This window comes from Microcaecilia unicolor, chromosome 12, assembly GCF_901765095.1.
Source record: "Microcaecilia unicolor chromosome 12, aMicUni1.1, whole genome shotgun sequence".
Lineage (NCBI taxonomy): Eukaryota > Metazoa > Chordata > Amphibia > Gymnophiona > Siphonopidae > Microcaecilia > Microcaecilia unicolor.
Window position 1 is genome coordinate 48494543 of NC_044042.1, and position 22915 is coordinate 48517457.

Below are 22915 nucleotides of genomic sequence, written 5' to 3' on the forward strand. Positions count from 1 at the left end.
CATAGGCAGTTGCTTTATTTTATATTTACCATTACCTGTAAATCTATTTTAATCAATTGGAGGATGGTGGAACCAACAAATCTCACTCAATGGTGCAACCTGTTATATATCGTTATGGTCTCAGAGCATTATAAAGTGGGTCAGAATAAGCCTGCAAAGTAGGAGGTGTTACCAAGCTATATGGTAACCAGTTTGGTTAGCTATGCCACATAGGGCTCACAGTTGGGTCCTTAATGTGCAACCTTAGGGGTTTGTTTAAAAGTAAGTCATGTTAAACGCTAACGTGCCTATGCATTTCTATGGGCATGTTATTGTTTAACACACGTAAACCATTTACACGCGTTAAAAATGCTAACATACCCATAGCACATCTTAGTAAACATAGGCGTTAGTGTGATTTGTTTACTTTGGGATGGTGCTTGGTGAATGTGTATTGTAGATATTATTTGCCATTTTTCATGGTTTCAGTGTAAGGAAATCCACTGAACAGGGACAAAACATTTTGTTAAAGGAATTTTTGGGGTGTTTGGGATGGGAGTAAAGGGGGATACAATAAAGTACAAAAGATAGGAAAAGATGGAATAATTTTTCATGATATTTATTATATTAACTTGACTGTTAAAACATGAAGTCTGAGACACTGCAAAATGTTTTCTGGATTGTTAAAGTTTCTTGAAATTTTTAATAAAAATAATTACAAAAAGCAGTTAGGAGGGAATAAAAGTTGGGCTGCATTTCTGAAGTAGACTGTTTATAGCTATTCTGCATGTGGTTTTGGTTTCTTTAATTTATAATTTTTTAGTTTGTATTTTGTATTTCTTTTCATTACTTTTTATTCTTTAAAAAAAATTTTAAGGCTGCATTTTGATTAAAATTTGTAATCACGATTAATCGTGCAATTAGCAGTATGTTATTTATTTAGTTTTGTTCCTACTGCAGCAGCTCTATGTGAGTCTGGGCAGTGGAGGGTTAAGTGACTTGCCCAGAGTCACAAGGAACTGCAATGAGAACAAAACTAAATAAATAACATACTTTTAATCATACAATTAATCGTGATTAAAATTTTAATCAGAATGCAGCCCTAAATAAAATGGATGAATAAAATATATTGCATCTTTGCCAAAAATATATGAAAGAGATTTGCATACATTACATCATCTCTGCAAATCTATCTCATGCATATTCATTGTAGATCTCCTGAAACCACGACTGGCTGAGGGTGTCCTGAGGACTGAGTTGAGAATCACTGCCTTAGAGAGACATACAGAAGTAAATTAGCTGATATTTAGGAAAAAAAAGAAACAGTATTGTTGAGCAAGGTTTTGGACATTAAAGAAGTGCTGTTTAACTCTCTCCTGGAGGCGCACACATAATCACTCAGGTTTTCAGGATTTCTGCAATGAATATGTATGATGTATTTGCATATAGTCATATCATGCATATTTATTGTGGCAATCCTCTTTACTGTCTCCCCTTTCCCACTTTTCTGCTAAAGTATAAATATTGAGATCTTTAAGTCTATCCCCATATGCTTTATAATGAAGACCATGGACCATTTTAATAACCACCCTCTGGATCAACTGCATCCTGTATATGCCTTTCTGAAGATGTGGTCTCCAGATTAGTACACAGTACTCTAAATGAGGTCTCACCAGAGACTTATAGGGAGATGATATTCATTCTTTTTTCCTGGTGGCCATTTCTCTTCCAGTGCTCCCAACCGTTCTTCTAGCTTTCACTTTTGCCTTTTCTACCTGTTTGGCAACCTTAAGAACATCACGTATGAGCACACTCAAGACCCACTCTCTTTGTGCACAAAAGTACTTCATGCCCTAAACTGTACTGCTTCCTTGGGTTTTTGTAGCCCAAATGCATGACCCTACGTTTTTTAACATTAAATTCTGGACCATTCTTTGAGCTTCGCTAGGTCCCTCCTCATGTTATCCACACTATAAGGTGTGTCTATCCTATTACAGATTTTGGTATCCTCTGCAAAGAAACAAACTAACAGACATCCTTTCGGCAATGTTGCTTACAAAAATTTTAAAAAGAACTGGCCCAAGAACTGAACCTTGTGGCACACCACTGGTAACGTCCTTTTCCTCAGAGTAAGCTCCATTTACCATTACCCTCTGTTGCCTTCCACTCAACCATTTCCTTACCCAGTTAGTCACTTTAGAGCGCATACTAAGGGCATTATTTATAAGTCTATGTGGAACTGTGTCAAAGGCTTTGCTAAAATTTACATACACCATATCTAGCATTCACCCTCAATCCAACTCTCTGGCACCCAGTCAAAGAAATTAATCAGATTTGTCTGACGACCTGCCTTTAGTGTCTTCAATCCATTGGATTCCAGATACCTCACTATTCTCTTTTTTTAGAAGTGTTTCCATTAATTGACATCACAGAGATCAGACTAACTGGCTTGTAATTCCCAACCTCCTCCTTACTTCTGCTGTCATTAATTAATTAAATTTATTAATTAGGATTTATTTACCATCTTTTTGAAGGAATTCACTCAAGGCAGTGTACAGTAAGAATAAATCTATCATGAGCAATAGCCAAAGCAGTAAAAATATATTCAAATAACAATACAAACTATGGCATAGTATACTACTTACCATGTCAATACAATACGTAATAGAACATATTGACAGTGTAGGGTATAATGTCAACACAATACGTAATAGAACATTTTAATATATAGATAGGTGAGAGAATAAGAGGAGTTAGAGAATAAGGTGACTAATTTAAAGAGAGGTGCACATGAGGTTAGAGAGATGGTTAAAGTATTATCTCAGCTAGGGTAGGAGTGAAAGGGACCATATCTGCCCTTCTCCAGTTCTCCGAGACCACACCTGACTTCAGAGAAGTATTGAAAGTCAGATAGTGGAGCTTCCAGAACATCCCTAAGTTCTTCAGTACTCTTGGATGTATGCCATCTGGTTCCATTGCTTTGTCCACCTTTAGTTTAGCTAGCTTTTTGCAACACAATGCTCTAAAAATTACTCAGGGTCTACTATACTTCCATTCCTATTTGTGTTTGTCTTCTGTAGTTCTACTCCAAGCCCTTCATCTCTGAACACAGAACAGAAATATTTGTTAACCAGTTCTGCCTTATCCTTATCAGCTTCTCCATATATTCCTCCTCTTCACCTGTTGATCTCACAATGTCACTTTTGCACTTCCTCCTGTCACTTACACATCTAAAAAATGTCTTGTCTCATTTTTTTTCTTCAAAGACATATTGGACTTGGATTATATGTCAACTTAGATATAGACTGTGTGTGTGTGGGGGGGAGGGGTGAAGGCATTTGAAGCCTCGCAGAAACCTCATCATGTCTCAAGGAGGTCTAATTAAACTTCTCTGAGCTGAAGGAGAATCATCTAATATAATAAAACGCACCGTGAACGTTCTGAAGACAACGTTCTGTGAAGCCGGAAGCTTGAAGCCGGAAGTCTGAAGCCTTGAAGCCTTGAAGCCTGAAGCCTGAAGCCTTGAAGCCTTGAAGCCATCTGACGTCACTCCCAGGCTGAGGCTGAAGGGTTCGGGGATTCGTGGTGTGAAGCCTTCAAGCCAGCCAGCCGTCTCTGCCCCGCCCTCGCGACAAAACAAACAAATCCGGAAGCGAAACGTCAGGGAAGGAGGCGGCGCTCCCGACGTCTAGCCTTCCCTTCGCTGTGTTCCGCCTTCAAAACAAGGCGGAACACAGCGAAGGGAAAGCTAGACGTCGGGAGCGCCGCCTCCTTCCCTGACGCTTCGCTGCACGAACCGCCACGGAGGTAAAGTTAAAAAGAATTAAAAAAAAAAAAAAAGGGATGCATGGATGCGAAGGGGTGGGGGGGCATGGATGCGAGGCATGGATGCGAAGGGGGGGGCATGGATGCGAAGGGGGGGGGGCGAAGAGGGCGGGCCAGGCTGGGACATGGGAGAGAGCGTAGCATGGATGCGAGGGGGGGGGTCATGGAAGGGCGAGAGGGGACTTGCTGGAAAAGGATGAATGGAGGCGGCAGGGGACAGAGGAGCATGGATGGGTATGGATTAGGAGGGCAGGGCACAGGGAGAGAGGGGAATTACTGGAAATGGATGAATGGAGGGGGCAGGGGACAGAGGAGCATGGATTACAGAGCAGGCCTCAGGCAGAGAGGGGAAATGCTGGATAGGGAAAAATGGAGGGGCCAGGTGACAGATGAGCATGGATGGGCATGGATTGGAAGGGCAGGACTCAGGGAGAGGGGAATTGCTGGATAGGGATGAATGGAGGGGACAGATGGGCATGGATGGATATGGATTGCAGAGCAGGCCTCAGGCAGAGAGGGGAAATGCTGGATAGGGAAAAATGGAGGGGCCAGTTGACAGAGGAGCATGGATGGGCATGGATTGGAAGGGCAGGACTCAGGGAGAGGGGAATTGCTGCATAGGGATGAATGGAGGGGACAGATGGGCATGGATGGATATGGATTGCAGGGCAGGCCTCAGGCAGAGAGGGGAAATGCTGGATAGGGAAAAATGGAGGGGCCAGGTGACAGAGGAGCATGGAAGGGCAGGACTCAGGGAGAGGGGAATTGCTGCATAGGGATGAATGGAGGGGACAGATGGGCATGGATGGATATGGATTGCAGGGCAGGCCTCAAGCAGAGAGGGGAAATGCTGGATAGGGGTGAATGGAGGGGGCAGGTGACAGACAAACATGGATGGCCATGGATTGGGAGGGCAGGGCTCAGGGACAGAGGGGAATTGCTGGAAAAGGATGAATGGAGGGGGCAGGGGACAGATGGCCATGGATTGGGAGGGCACGGCTCACACTCTCTCTCTCATATACAATGTCTTTCTCACTCTCACACACTCTGTTTCACACTGTATCACATTCACTCTCTATGTGCCACACAGTCACTCACACACTCGCTTGGTCTCATACACTCACTCAAACAGAGAATCTGTGTCTCACACACACTCTCTCTCTCGCCCACACACACACACTCTCACTCACACTGTGTCTCACATACACACTTGCACACACTCTCATTCTCACACACACACTCTCTCACAAACACACTCACACCCAGACTCACGCTCTCTCTCACACAATCACACTTTCACTCCGACTCTCAAACAGTCACTCTCACATACACTCTCCCAAACATACACACTCCGAGGAAAACCTTGCTAGCGCCCGTTTCATTTGTGTCAGAAACGGGCCTTTTTTACTAGTATATAATAAAACGCACCTCCAATGTTCTGAAGCCGAGAAAGTGAAGCCTTCAAGCCTTGAAGCATTCCTCCAACGTTACGGAACTACGTGTCGTCAATTGAGGAGATGGAGCCTTACTGAGCGCACGAATGCTTCAAGACTTGAAGGCTTCGCTTTCTCTCTCTCTCTCTCACACACACACACACACACACATACACACACACTCTCTCTCTCTCTCTCTCTGTCTCTCACATACACTCTCTCTCTCACATACAGACTCACACACACTCTGTCTCTCAGACACACTCTGTCTCTCTCTCACTCATTCTCTGTCACATACACACTGTATCTCTCACCCACACACTCTCTCTCAAACATACACACTCCGAAGAAAGGGGGCATGGAACACGCTGGGGAGGAGAGGGAGGGGGGCATGGAACTCGGAGGGAAGGGGGGCCAAGAACTCTGAGGGGAGGAGAGAGAGGGAGAGGAGAGGGAGGGAGGGGGGCCTGCACCTCGGACGGAAGGAGGTCCTGGAACTCGGAGGGGAGGAGAGGGAGGGAGGGGAGGAGGGGGTCATGGAACTCAAAGCCCCCTCCCACACACTCTCTCTCTCTCACATACATTCTCTCTCTCTCTCTCTCTCTCTCTCTCACACACACTCTCACTCTCACATACTCTCTCTCTGACACAGACACACTGTCTGTCTGTCTCACTCTCACACACACTTTCTCTCTCACACACACACTCTCTCTCTCTCTCTAACATACACACTCCGAGGAAAACCTTGCTAGCGCCGGTTTGTGTCAGAAACAGGCCTGTTTTACTAGTTCTAGCATATAAGACTCCATTGACTGATGTCACTATGGATTGTGGCTGTATTCCCCTACTGTCTACAGAGAATCTCTGTTACATGTAAGCAGCTTTGCTTATTCATGACCTGGATTGACTGCTGTTGGAAACAGGATACTGGGCTTGATAGAACTTTGCTCTGTCTTAATACGGTGATGCTTATGCACTTGTGTACTTATCGTTAATTGGATGAAACTAGAAATTGTGTTTTCTCAGTTGTTGGCCTAATTGTGTCGAATTGGACTTGTACATCATTTAGAAAGATGCTTAAGGCGTGATTTTTTTCAGATAGGTGGTAGGAGGAAGCCCATTGTTTGTGTGGCTTCTTGTTATTGCATTTTTGTTATTTGTATTGTATTATCTAGTGGAGTGCATGTGTTGCCTAATAGAACTGTGGATGAGTGAACTACAAATAAATACAATAAAACACCCTGTATTTTGAGACTTCCTTTTGAATGGACTGTGCTCCATGGTGGTTTTCTTCCAAAGTAGAGCCAGAAGCTACACCCACTTATTGATCCTCTCATTAAAGTCATGACATAAGTACATAAGTATTTCTATACTGGGACAGAACAAATGGAAATGGGACTTGATATACCGCCTTTCTGTGGTATTTTGCAACTACATTCAAAGCAGTTTACATATATACAGGTACTTATTTTGTACCTGGGGCAATGGAGGGTTAAGTGACTTGCCCAGAGTCACAAGGAGCTGCCTGTGCCGGGAATCGAATTCAGTTCCCCAGGACCAAAGTCCACCACACTAACCACTAGGCCACTCCTCCACTCCATTTTAATAATGGTCTATGGACTTTTCCTTTAGGAAGCCATCCAAACCTTTTTTAAACCCCGCTTAGCTAACTGCTTTTACTACATTCTCTGGCAACAAGTTGCAGAGTTTAATTACACATTGAGTGAAGAAATATTTTCTCTGATTTGTTTCAAATTTATTGCTTTGTAGCTTCATTGTGTGCCCCCTAGTCTTCAGTGGTTTTTTTTTTTTAATTTAAATTCGTTCTTCCAGAATCCTTCTCAATCAATCTTTTCCTTAACTCCAACTGAAACTAAATTAGAAAAAAAATGATCTGACCAGGAAATAAGGAGATGCTTATGCCTTGACCAGTTTCCTTTTGATTGGCATGGATCAAATAACAGATTTCTTTAATTTATCATTTATAAGCTGCTTTTACAGTCAGAAAGATTAAAAATATTCCTGAAATGATGGGTTGGAGAATCAATTTACTGACAGAAGTCCAAATTTTCCATAAGTTCTGTGAGAAAAAACATGAATTTAAACTTTCCATCCAGATTTACAGTGAATCTATTGACTCTTTGTTATGAAGTGATTGTTCCAGTATCTAATCAACCAAGATCATTGGTTTGGATTCATCAGCACTTGATGGTTTCAACAGAAATAGAAATAGTATTTCTAACTTCAATGATTCCAACTAACTCCATTCTAACTGCAGAGGTGTTTAGAAATAAATAAAACCTGCTAGCCCACCTCTTTCATATGAGGTGTGGCCTTATGAATATGTAGAATTCAATGCAATAGCTTCCTCTCTCCTAACCAAGTTTCATTCTTGAATGTAAATAATAAGATTTGATAGCAGACAAAGGAGTTAACAGATGGCATTATGACCAATCAAGCTAGCATTCATCAAGCCCATACATACAGTTGACTTAAAAACAGGCTCTGAGCTGCTCAAAGAACTTTCCCTCGGTGCTGGAGCCTAAATGTAATTAGGTTGGAATCTAAACCTCTAATATTCCACCAGGAGGGAATCTAATTTAGTTCCTCTGAAAGACAAGAGCCCCTGTGCTCCAGTGGCATACTTTAGGGAGCATCATCTTTTTTGCTGAAGGAGGGCATTCACAGATGACCCCACTGGAGCAGAGCACACCATCCCCCAGGTCAGCAGAAAACATAAAATGTACTCTTCAGAGTGTAAACAAATTACCAAGCACTCTGTACATCAGTATACCTTGAGTGACTGCTCTGTGCCCCCCCCCCCCCCCCAATGAATGATTAGTATTCTGTAACTTGTAACTACACCAGTGGTTCCCAAACCTGGTCCTGGAGGCACCCCAGCCAGTCAGGTTTTCAGGATACCCACAATGAATATTCATGAGACAGGTTTGCATGCAGAAGGCAGCAATGCATGCAAATATCTCATGAATATTCATTGTGGATACACTAAGAACCTGACTAGCTGGGGTGTCTCCAGGACCAGGTTTGGGAACCACTGAACTACACATAATTACACATCATCTCAGACAGTTTTCTTGGTTCTAAATTGACTGTTCACCTCCCAATGCAGCAATATAAGAGTTACGTCTTTCAGTCTGCTATGGCATGTAATGTGCATCATGTAATGGCTCCATTCACTCATTTTTTTTCTCACTCTGTACTAGTCAAGACATCACAGGTGACATTTACTACTTTAACTTCTCCACTGGCCAGTCAACATGGGACCACCCAAATGATGAACATTACCGGGATCTTGTGATCCAGGAACGAAGGAAACTGCAGGCCCAGGCAGGTGTCAAGAAGAAAGAGAAGAAGAAGAAGAAAGAGAAGAAAGAAAAGAAAGAGAAGGAGGTATCCATGCTCTCTACGGTGAGTGCAGACAATGCATATATGCAGCAAAGCTTTGTTGTCTTGCATTAAATTATCACATAAGTTCCTTGAATTTTCTTTGTTTCCAAAGGAGCAGATAGGTTGTGTGACCTAAAATTCTGTGAATTGGTCCTCTGGAACTTGTGAATGGATCAATTCATTGGAATCACACACACTGTTTTATTCTGTTGCATGATTCTTTTTATGCAGAGATGTTTGTTTCAGCTCTTTCATTTACTTGGTTTTAACTCGTGCTCAGTTTAGTTACATTCAGATACAGTAGCTATTTTATTTAGTGTGAATGATACAATATTGGTTAAATCTTGTGTTAAATGTTTCTTCAGAGACAAGGAAGGGTAATGCAGGCACATTCCAAGTGTTTCAATCTGATGGAGCCTGCTGCCAGCATTCTCTCAACTCGGAGAAATCTTTATTTAATTTATTTATTTGGATTTTGCTCGCACCTTTTTCAGTAGTTGCTCAAGGTGAGTTACATTCAGGTACACTGGGCATTTCTCTATTCCTGGAGGCCTCACAATTTTACCTGAGGCAGTGGAGGGTTAAGCGACTTGCCCAAGAGCATAAGGAGCAGCAGTGGGATTTGAAGTGGCCACTTTAACCACTAGGCCACTCCTCCACTCCAGTTAGATGATTGTGAGTATGCATGGGAGCTCCTGTGCTGTCTCAAACTCTCCCCTTCTTCTCAGTCTTCAATGTCTGCTGAACATGCAAGTTCTCTTCTTCATGCCTTGCTTTTTATCTCCTCAAAAACACTTCAAAAATATTTTATTTCTGCTTGATTAGCAAATCCTTTCAGTTCGCAGCTCTAGCGTTGTTGTGGTTCTACTTTCATTTTTGCAACCATTCCCGTTCTTCCTCATACATTTTCTTGAGGGCTACAAACATCTGAAATTAGGAGCCAAGACAAAATAGCCACCTGACAAGCTCCTATCCTGCTATCTGTGGCTGGGGCCTCTGGAGGGCAAGGGCCACAGATATGGGGACTATCTATCTACCCCACCTCCAACTTCTCTCACCACTAATATGAATAAACAAATTTTGAAGCATAAGGGTAAGAAGAAACACACTTCCCAAAAGTCAGTCAATTTGCATCCTGACAAAGGGAGGCAGCCAAAGCAGCCTGCCTCTCTCATTGCAAGTAGTTCTGTTTCTGTTACTGTGGACAAACATAAATCTCCTCTTTTCTTTCAGAAAGGGGCACCTCCTTCTAAACAAATCAGATCCATTTATATCACCAGACCAGCTGGAGACAACACATCCTCTCTTCCAGCTGTAAAGACATTACAACCTCTACTAACTGGTCTTCTCAGGAATATCCTGTAGGCTCTCTATGCAAGGTCTTTCGACCTCTAGTCCAACCCCCCCCCCCCCCCCCCCCGCAACATCACTGGGACCTTTTGTCCTCCTGAAAAGATATCTAAAATTTATCCGCAAACTACTGAAGACCCATCTCTTTAATATGGCATACCACAAAAATCAACCAATGTCAATATACACTACTCCCCCACATATATTCAGAAATGTTTCACAATATCTGCTTGTTATATTACTATCATACATTCAGAAATGTTTTACAATATCTGCTTGTTATATTCCTATCACTATCATATTACCAAAAATCCTGCTGTAATACTAATTATCAATTTTCTATATACTTCCATATTCACGATGTATTGTAAGCCACTTTGAGCCTGCAAAGAGGTGGGATACAAATGCAACAAATAAATAAATAAAATTCTAAGACTCTCATTGGGAATCCTTCAAGCTTCAGGCAACAAAAAAGATTTTTGATCTAATCTTACAATCATGTTCTGCAAGTAAAGAACAAGTAACTCTGCTCATTCATGAACTCCTACAGGAACTTCAGTTATCCATCTGGAAGGCTCCTTCATACATCTGCAACTGTTATATCCTTACAACACCAGGACACGATCAGACACGCTGACCCTTAAGATCATAGTACATCAGCTACAAATACTTATACTATCAACATATGGTTTTGCAATAGCTCAAAGATCATTACCCCTCTTTTTCACCAGAAGAACAAATCGCCAACTTCATTTGAACCTTCAAGAATCTATATATCACCTTCACACAGCCTATTGCGCCTATGATAGGACATCCAGAGTGGCTGTAGTGGTTATCTCGGCATGTCAAATGGCCTGGTTGAAAGCTTTGAGTGTACAGTTTGTAGGAGATAGCCTTGTTAGACACAAGAGTTGAAGATGCAGTTTCTGAAGATAAGGATCATTCTTGAACTATTGGGGAGCTTTTCTTCCAAACTCAGGAGCAGAATACTCTGACCAAGAAACACCAGCAATACAGCCTATGCAAAATTACTAGCAGAAACAAAAAAACAAGGGAATGCAATGTGCAGGCTTTGCCAGCAGCCCTAGCTGTGAAAACATTCCCTGCTTTTTGACTCATTCCTTGTAGGTGGAAGGCTCCACCATTTCTACTGTCAGTGGCAAGCCTTCACCTCAGGTTGCTGGGTCCTTTGAATTATTTCCCAAGGTGAAAGGCTAAATTTCCTCATATCTCCTTTCGGGCTCTTCCAACAGAATTGGCTGTCCTTGCAAATCATATCGCAGTTCTAGCAGAAGAGATCCAAATTCTTTCAGGCAAACACAATCGAGGAACTCCATCTTCTGTTCCAGGACCATGGGTTCTAGTAAAGATTCTTCCTCATCCCCAAAAAATCAGGTGAACTCCCTTACAACCATCCTGCTACTCCTGAATTAAAGCAATTGGCTTGCAGCCCTTTATATCAAGGGAAGCCTACAACAACATTCTTATTCACCTCTTCATTGTCCATTCTTAAGATTTACATTTCTTCACCGACATGTTCAGTACAAAGTCCTTTCTTTCAGGCTTTCTTTTGATCCAAGAGTTTTTACAAAACGCTTGGCTGTTGTAGCAGCAACTCATATGACGACAGGGATACTGTTTTTCCATAGCTCAACGATTGGCTCATTTCTGCACCCTCCCAACAAACTGCATTGAACACACTAAATGCCACCAGGGACCTTCCACAAAATCTAGGATTTCTTATCAATGTGGAGGAATTCACCCTGACTCCTACAAAAGTTATAGAATTCATTGGAGCTTACCTAGGCACACACCACTGTAGCCAGGGCCGGTCTTAGCAAGTGCGGGGCCCTATGCAGACCAATTTGATGGGGCCCCACCCTAGCCCTGCCCCCACCTAACTCCGCCCCCACCTAGCTCCACCCCCACCCTAGCTCCAGGGCCGGCTACCCCTCCCTCCGAGCTCCCGGTCATTTTTTAACACCCCCTCCAAAATCCAGTACTAGGTATGCCGAGAATACAAAACACTCAGGACCTAGTGAGCAATTCTATCATACCATAAGCAGTCATTTCTACGAATCACACAAAGAAAAGGAAAACATCTTAAAACACTACAGTGAGCACTAGAACATCAATTCACCTATTGTAAAATGAAACCAGACAGAATAGTACAGATCGTCGATCCTGCACAGTTATTGCCAACTGAAAGCCATGTCTTTTTCACAAACACAGATACACCCTAATCCACTACAGAATAAGTAGTAATATTTAAACTTTCTATTTAGACAAAAATTAAACTGAACCCCCAAGATGCCAGACTCTGCATACAATTCAACACCACAGAAACAGAAAATGACCCCTAGTACTGTGCAAAATATAAAGACAGCAGATGTAAATTTGAAAAAACTAACAAATACCAATCACCACTTTACAAATTAACAAATAGAAATAAAACAAATACAGAAAATAAAATAATACCATTTTATTGGACTAATACATTTGGCTTCCAGAGGCCAAAATCTCCTTCCTCAGGTCAATACAGTATAGTACTGTTACAGTATCCTATCCTGACCTGAGGAAGGGGGTTTTCTTCTCTGAAAGTTAAGTCGAAATGTATTAAAATTAGTCCAATAAAAAGATTACCTTATTTACATGTTCTATTTATAAACATTTATTAACACAGCTACAATACTATATCCTAAAGCAAAAAAATAAAAATATATATTTTATTTACAGTTTGTTGTCTCTGGTTTCTGCTTTCCTCATCTTCTTTTCACTGTCTTCCTTCCATCCAGCATCTGTCATCCAGTGTCTGCCCTCTCTGCTGTCCCCTCCATCCAATGTCTGCCCTCTCTCCCTGCACCTTCCATCCACATCTGCCCTCTATCTCTGCCCCTTCCATGATCCATCCACCATCTGCCCCTGTCTGCCCTCTCTCTCTCCCCCATCCATTCACTGTCTGCCCTTTCTATCCCTGCCATCCACTGTCTGCCCTTTCTCTCTGCCCCTTCAATCCACAATTTGACCTCCCTCTCCCATCCTTCCAGGGTTTGCCCTCCCTCTCGCTACCCCACCCAGGATCTGCCCCACTATCCCACCGGTCCCCCATTTCAGCCCCAGCCCTTTTCTGCCACCAGTCCCGAGCTTCAGCCCCCCAGCCACTTCTCCCTATCCCGTTTTCAGCCTCCAGTCCCAGTACTAGCCCCCTTATCCCACCTACCCTCCTTTTCAGCCCCCAGTTCCAGCCCCCTTCATCCACATGCCTTGTATTAGGGCCCCCTTTTCAGAACCATTCTCCCACCTGACCCACGCATGCCCCATTTTCCCACCAGCCCCAGGCATGGCCCCCATTTTCCCATATGGCCCCTTCTCAGACCCCAGTGCCTGCCCCCTTCAACCATCCAAGAACCCCCTCCCCACCCCCTTCTCCCATCCGTGAACCCCCTCCCCACCTCGGTCCCCTTCTCCCATCCAAGAACCCCAGTCCCCTCCCCACCCGTCCCCTTCTCACATCCGAGAACTCCCTCCTCAGTCCCCTTCTCCCATCCAAGAACCCCAGTCCCCTCCCCACCCGTCCCCTTTAACCATCCAAGAACCCCCTCCCCACCCCCTTCTCCCATCCATGAACCCCTTCCCCACCTCGGTCCCCTTCTCCCATCCAAAATCCCCAGTCCCCTCCCCACCCGTCCCCTTCTCACATCCGAGAACTCCCTGCTCAGCCCCCTTCTCCCATCCAAGAACTCCAGTCCCCTCCCCACCCGTCCCCTTCAACCATCCAAGAACCCCCTCCCCACCTCAGCTTTAGAAATGTTAAGTAGTAGTCTCCTTCCCATTTGAGAACCCCCTCCCCACCCCACACACCCTTCTCCCATCTGAGTCCCCCCCCCTACCTACTAGCTTTGTTCTCCTGCCGCCCACCACCCTCACCGGCTTTAAAAACAGAATTTGGAAGCGCCAGAGGGACAGGCAGCACCTCGTGTCTGCCCTCCCTGCTACTAAAAATGTCTTCGACGTCGTCATTGGGCCTTCTCGCATTGAGTCCCGCCCACCCTTGCGGTAATTGGAAGTTACCTCAGAGAAGGACGGGACTCAATGTGAGAAGGCCCAACGACGACGTCGAAGACATTTTTAGTAGCAGGGCAGACGGGAGGCGCTGTCACTCCGGCGCTACCAAATTCTTTTTTTAAAGGTAGGACAGGGTGGGAGCAGCGGGTGCAGGGCACCCCCCACCCGCTGACATCCAGGGCGGACAGCCCCCACCACTCCGCCGTCGCGTGCCATCCGAGGGAGGGAGGGAGGACTGGAACTCGGGTGGTCGGGGCGGGGCCCTATGCGGCCGCCTCGCCTTAAGACCGGCCCTGACTGTAGCATGACAGATTGCAAACTCGGCACAACATTGCAAGCAAAATTTCTCGCATGCATTTCGAGACAGCTGATGACCTCCCTCAGTTCCTTGGTCACATGGTGGCAACTGTCTATGTAGTTCCCCATACTCATATGCACATATATCACCTCCAGTGGCATCTAAAAATGCATTGGAACTAGCACCTCCAGTCAGGCAAGAGGAAAATTCTTTGATCTATTGCTGTAAACCTATCCCTTCAATGGCGGCTTGAAACTTGAATTTCTGCATTGGGTGCCAATTTCAGTCCCAACTACTACAACTACTCTGACCCCCAGATGTATCTACCCTGCTTTGTTGGAAAACTCAGGGACCTTGGAACTCCTTTGAACAGTCCCTACACATAAACCTACTAATATTCAGAGCTATATTCAATGTCCTCCATACCTTCACCCCTTGGATTCACTCCAAGGTCATCTTTATGAAAACAGGCAGTCAGGTTGCCATGTTCTACATAAACAAGATGTGTCAGCGTCACTTCATCTTTGCCAAGAATCTCTCAAGAGTTGGAATCTTGCAGTCAGCTTGAATGCCACTCTTCAAGCCACATACCTTCTGGGTCAGCACAATCATATAGCAGACTCAGTTGCAAATTAAACCCTCATGAATGGTCCCTGGACCCGGCTACAGTACAGAAACTATTCTGCTTCTAGTGAACACCACACATAGACCTTTTTGCTTCTCAGGACAAATCAAAATGTGCTCCCTTCTTCTCCCTACATTCGGGTACATATTGACTTAAGTCAGATGCGGTCATTTTATCATCTTCACTTTAATATTCCCGTATCACTTGTTTGTCCTAATTAGATGGTAAGCTCAAGTTCAAGTGTACAGCACTGCGTACGTCTAGTAGCGCTATAGAAATGATAAGTAGTAGTAGTAGTCCCAATCGATTGAAGCCCGCATCTACTGTATACATTTCCACTAATCCTTTTAATCTTCATAGTACTTCAGAAAATTCAGATAAACAAAGCACAGCTGATCCTCAATTCACCTTGGTGGCCAAGGCAAATATGGTTCCCTCGTCTTCTCAGCCTCTCCATAGACCAGCCAGTACAACTGGGCCACCACCCAACTCTCCTAATGCAGAGACAAGGATTAATCTTGCATCTCGGTCTGAAGAGTTTATCAATGACAGCTTGTAGATTGAGCGGGATCTAATCAATCCATTACCTCTTTCTGAATCAGTTAAGTAAGTTCTTTTAGTTTCAAGAAAACCAGTGACATGAAAATCTTATTGCTGTAAATGGTGACTGTCACAGAACGCCGAGCACCTGACTGGGGCTAACCCTGCAGCTACTTAGAGGGTCTGCCCTCAGTGCTGTTCAGATCCGCCTGCACCTGCCGCTTGTACTCTACACTAGCACTCCCACTCTCAAGTTATTTCCCGGTGATTTCTAGGACACTGGGGCCACACTCCCAAGGGTCCCACAGTTCCTAGAAAGCACCCAGAGACCCAAAACACAAACCACCAGGATTCTTAATCGGTCCAGAACAAGCAGAGATAATAAACTAATTGGTTTATTATCATAAAAAAGAACAGTGACCTGAGGAAAAAGGTGAAAATCAGCAAGCAATAACAGGTAACTGAAACAAAGATAAACATTAAACTGTCTAAACACTTTATTACCACCTGGGGAGTTTCAGGAAATTAACTGCTCACAAATCTTGAACAGGGTCTCAGGACAGAGATGTTTCTCCTCTGTTCTCCCTAGCTAAAGAAAGTCCAGTACCTTCAGGGCTAATCAGAGCCCAGGGCACCAACTTTGAAAGTATCTTGCCCAGGGTACTGCAGATCGCCTTTCACCAAGCTTAATCTGGAAAAGAAAGTCTTTTTCTGCAACAGCTTTAAAACCCAAAACAAACACCATCTGCTGACCAATTAGGAGAAATACACTTCATTAAATAATACATTTCCAAGGCTTAGAAACACACTGTTTCGTCACAGTGACATTTTTCCATTTGGGCCCAATCTCACAGTGAAAATCTAGTTACCTGTTCTCTATCAGTAGTGCTTTCCTATTTACTCCACCTTTCAGATTTTCAACCAGTTCGTCTACATCTGGCTGCCATATTAGCTTTTCACTCTCTCCTTCAGGGTAAACCCTTGCCAGTTGCCCTATAGTTGCCCTTTTCATGAGGAGCTTATAGAATCTAAGGCCATCTCTAGAATTGCCTCTGCCAGCATGAGACCTCCACCACATTCACTTGAAGCTGAATCCACACCATACATTAGACCTTAAAAGAGCCTTGCTGTATTATCTCCACTGCACTAAGGATACCAGGAAATCTTCACAACTATTAGTCGCATATAATTCTAACTACCTTGGTATGCCTGCTTCTAAACACACCTTAGCAAACTGGGTGACTGTCAGGCTTATTTTCGAAAGAGAAGGACGCCCATTTATTTTGTTTAGATTTTGCTCACACCTTTTTCAGTAGTAGCTCAAGGTGAGTTACATTCAGGTACTCTGGATATTTCTCTGTCCCAGGAGGGCTCACAATCTAAGTTTGTACCTGAGGCAATGGAGGGTTAAGTGACTTGCCCAAGATCACAAGGAGCAGCAGTGGGATTTGAACTGACCACCTCTTGATTGCAAGACCAGTGCTCTAACCAGTAGGCCACTCCTCCACTACCATCTTTCAACACAAATTGGAAGATGGGCGTCCTTCTCACAGGGTCACCCAAAGTGGCATAATCAAAAGCAGATTTTGGGCATCCCCAACTGCTTTCCATTGTGGGGACGACCAAAGTTCCCGGGGGCATGTCAGAGGTGTAGCGAAGGCGGGACTTGGGCTTGCTTAACACATCGGCGTCCTCGACCCATAATGGGGAAAAAAAAAGGGTGTCCCTAACGAGCATTTGGACAACTTTACCTGGTCCAGTTTTTCTTACGACAAAGGCACAAAAAGGTGCCCAAACTGACCAGATCACCACCGGAGAGAATCGGGGATGATCTCCCCTTACTCCCCCAGTGGTCACTAACCCCCTCCCCTCAAAAAAGAACTTTAAAAATATTTTGTGCCAGCTTCTATGCCAGCCTCAAATGTCATACTCAGGTCCATCGCAGCAGTATGCAGGTTCCTGGAGCAGTTTTAGTGGGTGCAGTGCACTTCAGGCAGGCGGACCCAGGCCCATCCCCCCCTACCTGTTACACTTGTGGTGGTAAATGTGAGCCCTCCAAAACCCACCACAAAATCACTGTACCCACATCTAGGTGCCTCCCTTCACCCCTAAGGGCTATGGTAGTGTTGTACAGTTGTGGGTAGTGGGTTTTGGGGGGCTCGGCACACAAGGTAAGGGAGCTATGTACCTGGGAGCTTTTTCTGAAGTCCACTGCAGTGCCTCCTAGGGTGCCCGGTTGGTGTCCTGGCATGTGAGGGGGACCAGTGCAGTACGAATGCTGGCTCCTCCCACGAACAAAGGGCTTGCATTTGGTCATTTCTGAGATGGGCGTCCTTAGTTTCCATTATCGCTGAAAATCAGAAATGACCAAGTCTAAGGACAACCATCTCTAGGGACGACCTAAATGTCAAGATTTGGGCATCCCCGACCGTATTATCGAAACGAAAGATGGACGGCCATCTTGTTTCGATAATACGGGTTTCCCCGCCCCTTCGCCAGGACGTCCTGTGAGGATGTCCTCAGGAAAACTTGGGCGCGGCTTTTGATTATGCCTCTCTGTGTATCCTACTGTTATGAGCTTACACAGCAAGCACCTCCTGGACATATAGGACCACATCAATTGCAAGCAAAAGCCACCTCTCCTCTGAACAGTGTCTATTGAGGAAATCTGCAAAGCAGCAAGTTGGTCCTTTGCTCATACATTCACCAAACACTACTGCCTGCATCAATCAATCATCATTTCAAGATGCAGCATTTAGCCAAGCACTTCTCCACAACCTTTTTGCAAGTTAGTTGTTTGTAGTTCTCTTCCACCCATTTTTCACCTTTGGTTCACTGAGACAACAATTTATGTGGCCCTCAGCTTGAGACGTGCCTGGAATGTGCTTGCATTCCCCAGTTTTGTCTCTGGAGAAAGCAAAGTTGCTTATCTGTAACGTGTTGTCCGGAGACAACAGGGGAATACAGCCACACTCATTCTCCCTCTATCCCCTCGACTTTATAGGATCAGAACTTTTCAAAAAAATGTTCAGTTCACCTTTGTTTGTCTGAGGACGAGGGTTGAGTTTGAGGCAACGTGGGAGCCTCTGTGCACGCTTAGAGTCTTCTAATTAAGAATACTCTGAGCTGAGAGAACACTAGCACATGAGGCTTTGTCATATGATGTCACCTGGAGTGTGCCTGCATTCAGCTGTTGTCTCCAGAGAACCCTTGTTATAGGTAAACAACTTTGCTTTTTGAGCAGGGTTTCCCACCTGGGCTTTCTCTGTCAGTCCCAGCCATGTTCTGCCTTACGTAGGTGAGGCTGGAATATACTCTGCTTTGGGCCTGTCATGCTTGGCTATAGCCAATCAGCAGAAGGTACTGTCACACCTCTTGATTTGCTTTCCTGGTATATGATATTCCTGAACTCTGTTCATTGCTTATCACTTTTATATCACTAGTTAACATACACAGCACTGTACAAATATACATAAGAGACAGACCCCGCTCTCTAAAGCTTATAGTCTATTCAAGACAAACATACAGGGCAAAAAATTAAAAACCAACAAGGCTGTGAGCAGGAGAAATCAGAACTTCCATATCATCAAGCTGATCAATCCATAGACTGGTGGGTTGTGTCCATCTACCAGCAGGTGGAGATAGAGAGCAAACTTTTGCCTCCCTATATGTGGTCATGTGCTGCCGGAAACTCCTCTGTATGTTCTCTATCTCAGCAGGTGGTGGTCACACACAGCAGCAGCTCTGGCTAGGCCTCCAAGCCTAATTTTTAGGTTTTGTTGAGTGCCTGGGGTTGAGGGCTCTTTTGAGCAAGTGCAAACCTGGTGGTGCCAGGTCCCTCCTTTTCTCCCCCCTCCCGCTGGCTCCGTTAAAAAAAAAAAAAAAAAATTTTAAACGTCCTTAAAGGCGTTTATTTCGACGTTTATTTAAACGTTCATTGCAGCTACTCACTGGGACACCAGTTCGTTACAGCTCGGAGCGGACAGCAGGTAATTTTTACCTTTTTATAGCGGGCAGGGGGTTCCCCGATTCTTCTCCTCGTGGCATATGGCGTCGGAGGGCGAGGGCGCAAAGGGTCGCTCCCCGGATCGCTTGAGCGCTTCTAGAGGGGATGCGGGGGTTTTACAGCCTGTTTCGCCCTTGTTGGGTGACAGTTTCGTGACCGATGAATGTCCCGGTCCTTCCTCCGGCGTGGCGGTTTTTCCCGCCATAAACGCCCATCCCCCGCTCCTCGCCTCCGCCATCTTGGCCGGCCACGCGGCTCGGACGGCTTCTTCGTGGGCCGCCCTTGAGGTTGGAGACATTAATGCCATGAACGCCCTTAATTTGGGCGACGGCACAAAAGCGGCTAAAGTTAAGCGCCGTTCTTCCCGCGCGGCTCCTTCACGGAGTGTCGCGCCGGACGCCATTTTGGATGCGCAGCATGTCTCTCCCCCGCTCTTGCGAGCGCCGGTTGAGGGTGCGTCTAGGGCTGTTGCCCAGGCTGCGGAAGTGCACAGTCTGGGGGGTTTCTACCCCGAGTTTATTTTGCTGCTGCATCAGGCCTTCCTCATGCAAAACGCTGCCCCTGCTCCCTCGTCTGGTAAAGAGGTTGAGGTTCCCAGAGGTAAACGCCCTCGGGTTGATTCCCAGGCCTTGGAGGACTTTGTCTCCTCCGATGTAGATGAGGGCAGCGTGTCTGAGGTCTCCCAACGGTCCTTTGCGGATTCCTTGGAGGAGACGGATCCCCGCTCGGATGGAGCGGATGACCCCTCTGCAGCGCGGCTTTTTAGCCCAGAGGATTTGCCCAACCTGTTGTTACAGGCCATGGACACTTTGAAGATATCCTCTCCGGAGGACGTCTCTCCCTCAGCCCCTGTTGGCTCTGCCATTATGCTGGGGACGAAGCGCCCGCCTAGAACCTTCCACGTGCATGATGCCATGCACACCTTAATTTCGGCTCAATGGGATGTCCCAGAAGCGAGCCTTAAAGTGGCTAGGGCTATGTCCCGCCTCTATCCTTTGGCTGTGAGTGAACGTGAGGCCTATCTGTGGCCTACCGTGGATTCTTTAATCACTGCGGTGACTAAGAAAACGGCGTTGCCGGTGGAAGGTGGCACGGCCCTAAAGGACGCCCAAGACGGAAGATTGGAGGCGGCCTTAAGGTCGTCCTTTGAGGCGGCTGCTTTAAGTTTGCAGGCCTCAGTTTGCGGCTCCTATGTGGCCAGGGCGTGCCTGACTATGGTGCAGCGGGCTTCCCCCTCGGATCATTCCTTGAGGGCTGATTGGCCGGCCCTGGAATCGGGCTTAGCCTATTTGGCAGACTTGCTGTATGATGTCTTGAGGGCCTCAGCTAAAGGCATGGCTCAGACAATCTCTGCGCGGCGGTGGCTTTGGCTGAAACATTGGTCTGCTGACCACGCCTCTAAATCCCGCCTGGCTAGATTGCCTTTTAAAGGCAAGCTGCTCTTTGGGGTCGAGCTGGACAAAATCGTGACCGATCTCGGCACGTCTAAGGGCAAGAAATTACCAGAGGTCAGGGCTAGGGCTAGTACTCGTCCCGGTACCTCCAGAGGACGGTTGCAGGAAGCCCGTCGGTACCGCCCGGGCAAGTCGGGTTCCTCTGCCCCCTCTTCCTTCAAGAGGAATTTCTCCCCAAGCAGCATTCCTTTCGCAGAGACCGCCGTCCCGGAGGTGTTTCCTCCGGTCCTCCCCCAGGGTCTCGTACCCAATGACGGGGTCTTGGTCCACGCCCCAGTGCAGATTGGAGGACGGCTGTCCTCGTTTCTGGGCGAGTGGACCACAATAACTTCAGACGCGTGGGTGCTGGAAGTCATCAGAGACGGCTACAAGCTAGAGTTCTGCCGACCCTTAAAAGACGGGTTTGTACTCTCTCCCTGCAAGTCTCCGGTCAAAGCTGTGGCAGTGCAGCAGACCTTGGACAATCTGATCCGCCTGGGCGCGGTCGTTCCGGTGCCAGAAAGTCAGCTTGGCAAGGGACGTTACTCCATTTACTTTGTGGTACCAAAGAAAGGAGGTTCTGTCCGTCCTATCCTCGACCTCAAAGGGGTCAATCGGGCCTTGAAAGTGCGGCACTTTCGCATGGAGATTCTCCGCTCTGTTATAGCGGCAGTGAAGGCAGGAGAGTTCTTGGCTTCCTTGGACATCAAGGAAGCGTACTTGCATATTCCCATCTGGCCTCCTCATCAACGCTTTCTGCGTTTTGCAGTCCTGGGACGACACTTCCAGTTCAGAGCCCTCCCATTCGGGTTGGCTACTGCTCCGCGGACCTTTTCCAAAGTAATGGTGGTCATCGCGGCCTTCCTACGAAAGGAAGGGGTACAAGTCCATCCTTATCTGGACGACTGGTTGATCCGAGCCCCCTCTTATGCAGAGTGCGGCAAAGCTGTGGACCGGGTAGTTGCTCTTTTGAGCTCCCTGGGATGGATCATCAACTGGGAGAAGAGCCAGCTGTGCCCGACTCAGTCCCTGGAGTACCTGGGAGTTCGATTCGACACCCAAGTGGGCAGAGTGTTCCTGCCAGACAATCGGATTGTCAAACTTCAGGCTCAGGTGGACCAGTTCCTGGGAGCCTCTCCTCTTCGGGCTTGGGACTATGTGCAGCTGTTGGGCTCTATGACGGCCACGATGGAAGTAGTGCCCTGGGCCAGGGCTCATATGAGACCACTTCAACACTCCTTGCTGCAGCGCTGGACTCCGATGTCGGAGGATTATGCTGTGCGACTTCCCTTGGACCCAGCAGTGCGCAAGGCGCTGAGCTGGTGGATGCAGACAGACAAATTGTCTGCGGGAATGCCTCTGGTGACCCCAGAGTGGATTGTCGTCACGACGGACGCCTCTTTGTCGGGCTGGGGAGCCCACTGCTTGGGAAGGACAGCGCAGGGGCTCTGGTTTCCTGCAGAGGCAAAGTGGTCTATCAACCTCCTGGAACTCAGAGCCATTCGGTTGGCGCTTTTGGAGTTCATCCCGGTACTGGTGTGGAAGCCTGTACGGGTCCTGTCGGACAATGCCACGGCTGTGGCCTATGTCAACCGCCAGGGAGGTACCAAGAGCGCCCCTCTAGCCAAGGAGGCTATGTATCTTTGCCAGTGGGCGGAAGCGAACCTGGAGCAGCTTTCAGCGGCCCACATTGCCGGAGTCATGAATGTCAAGGCGGACTTTCTCAGTCGCCATACCTTGGAGCCCGGAGAGTGGCAGCTATCTGCTCAGGCGTTCTTGGACATCACGAAGTGCTGGGGCCAGCCGAGCCTAGATCTGATGGCGTCATCGGCCAATTGCCAAGTGCCGCGCTTCTTCAGCAGAGGACGGGACCCTCGATCCCTGGGAGTAGATGCTCTTCTCCAACAGTGGCCGACACAAGAGCTACTCTATGTGTTCCCGCCCTGGCCCATG

The 22915-nt window shown here is 46.4% G+C and overlaps 1 protein-coding gene across 2 annotated transcripts in view; it reads left to right on the forward strand.

Moving 5' to 3' along the window:
* The window catches only part of CEP164 (centrosomal protein 164), a 166198-nt gene that overhangs the window by 34071 nt on the left and 109212 nt on the right, over nt 1-22915 (forward strand). For both annotated transcript variants that reach the window (XM_030221251.1, XM_030221252.1), the window contains exon 4: nt 8462-8648. In XM_030221251.1, coding sequence (XP_030077111.1) covers nt 8462-8648 — 187 coding nt within the window. The remainder of the gene's footprint in view (nt 1-8461; nt 8649-22915) is intronic.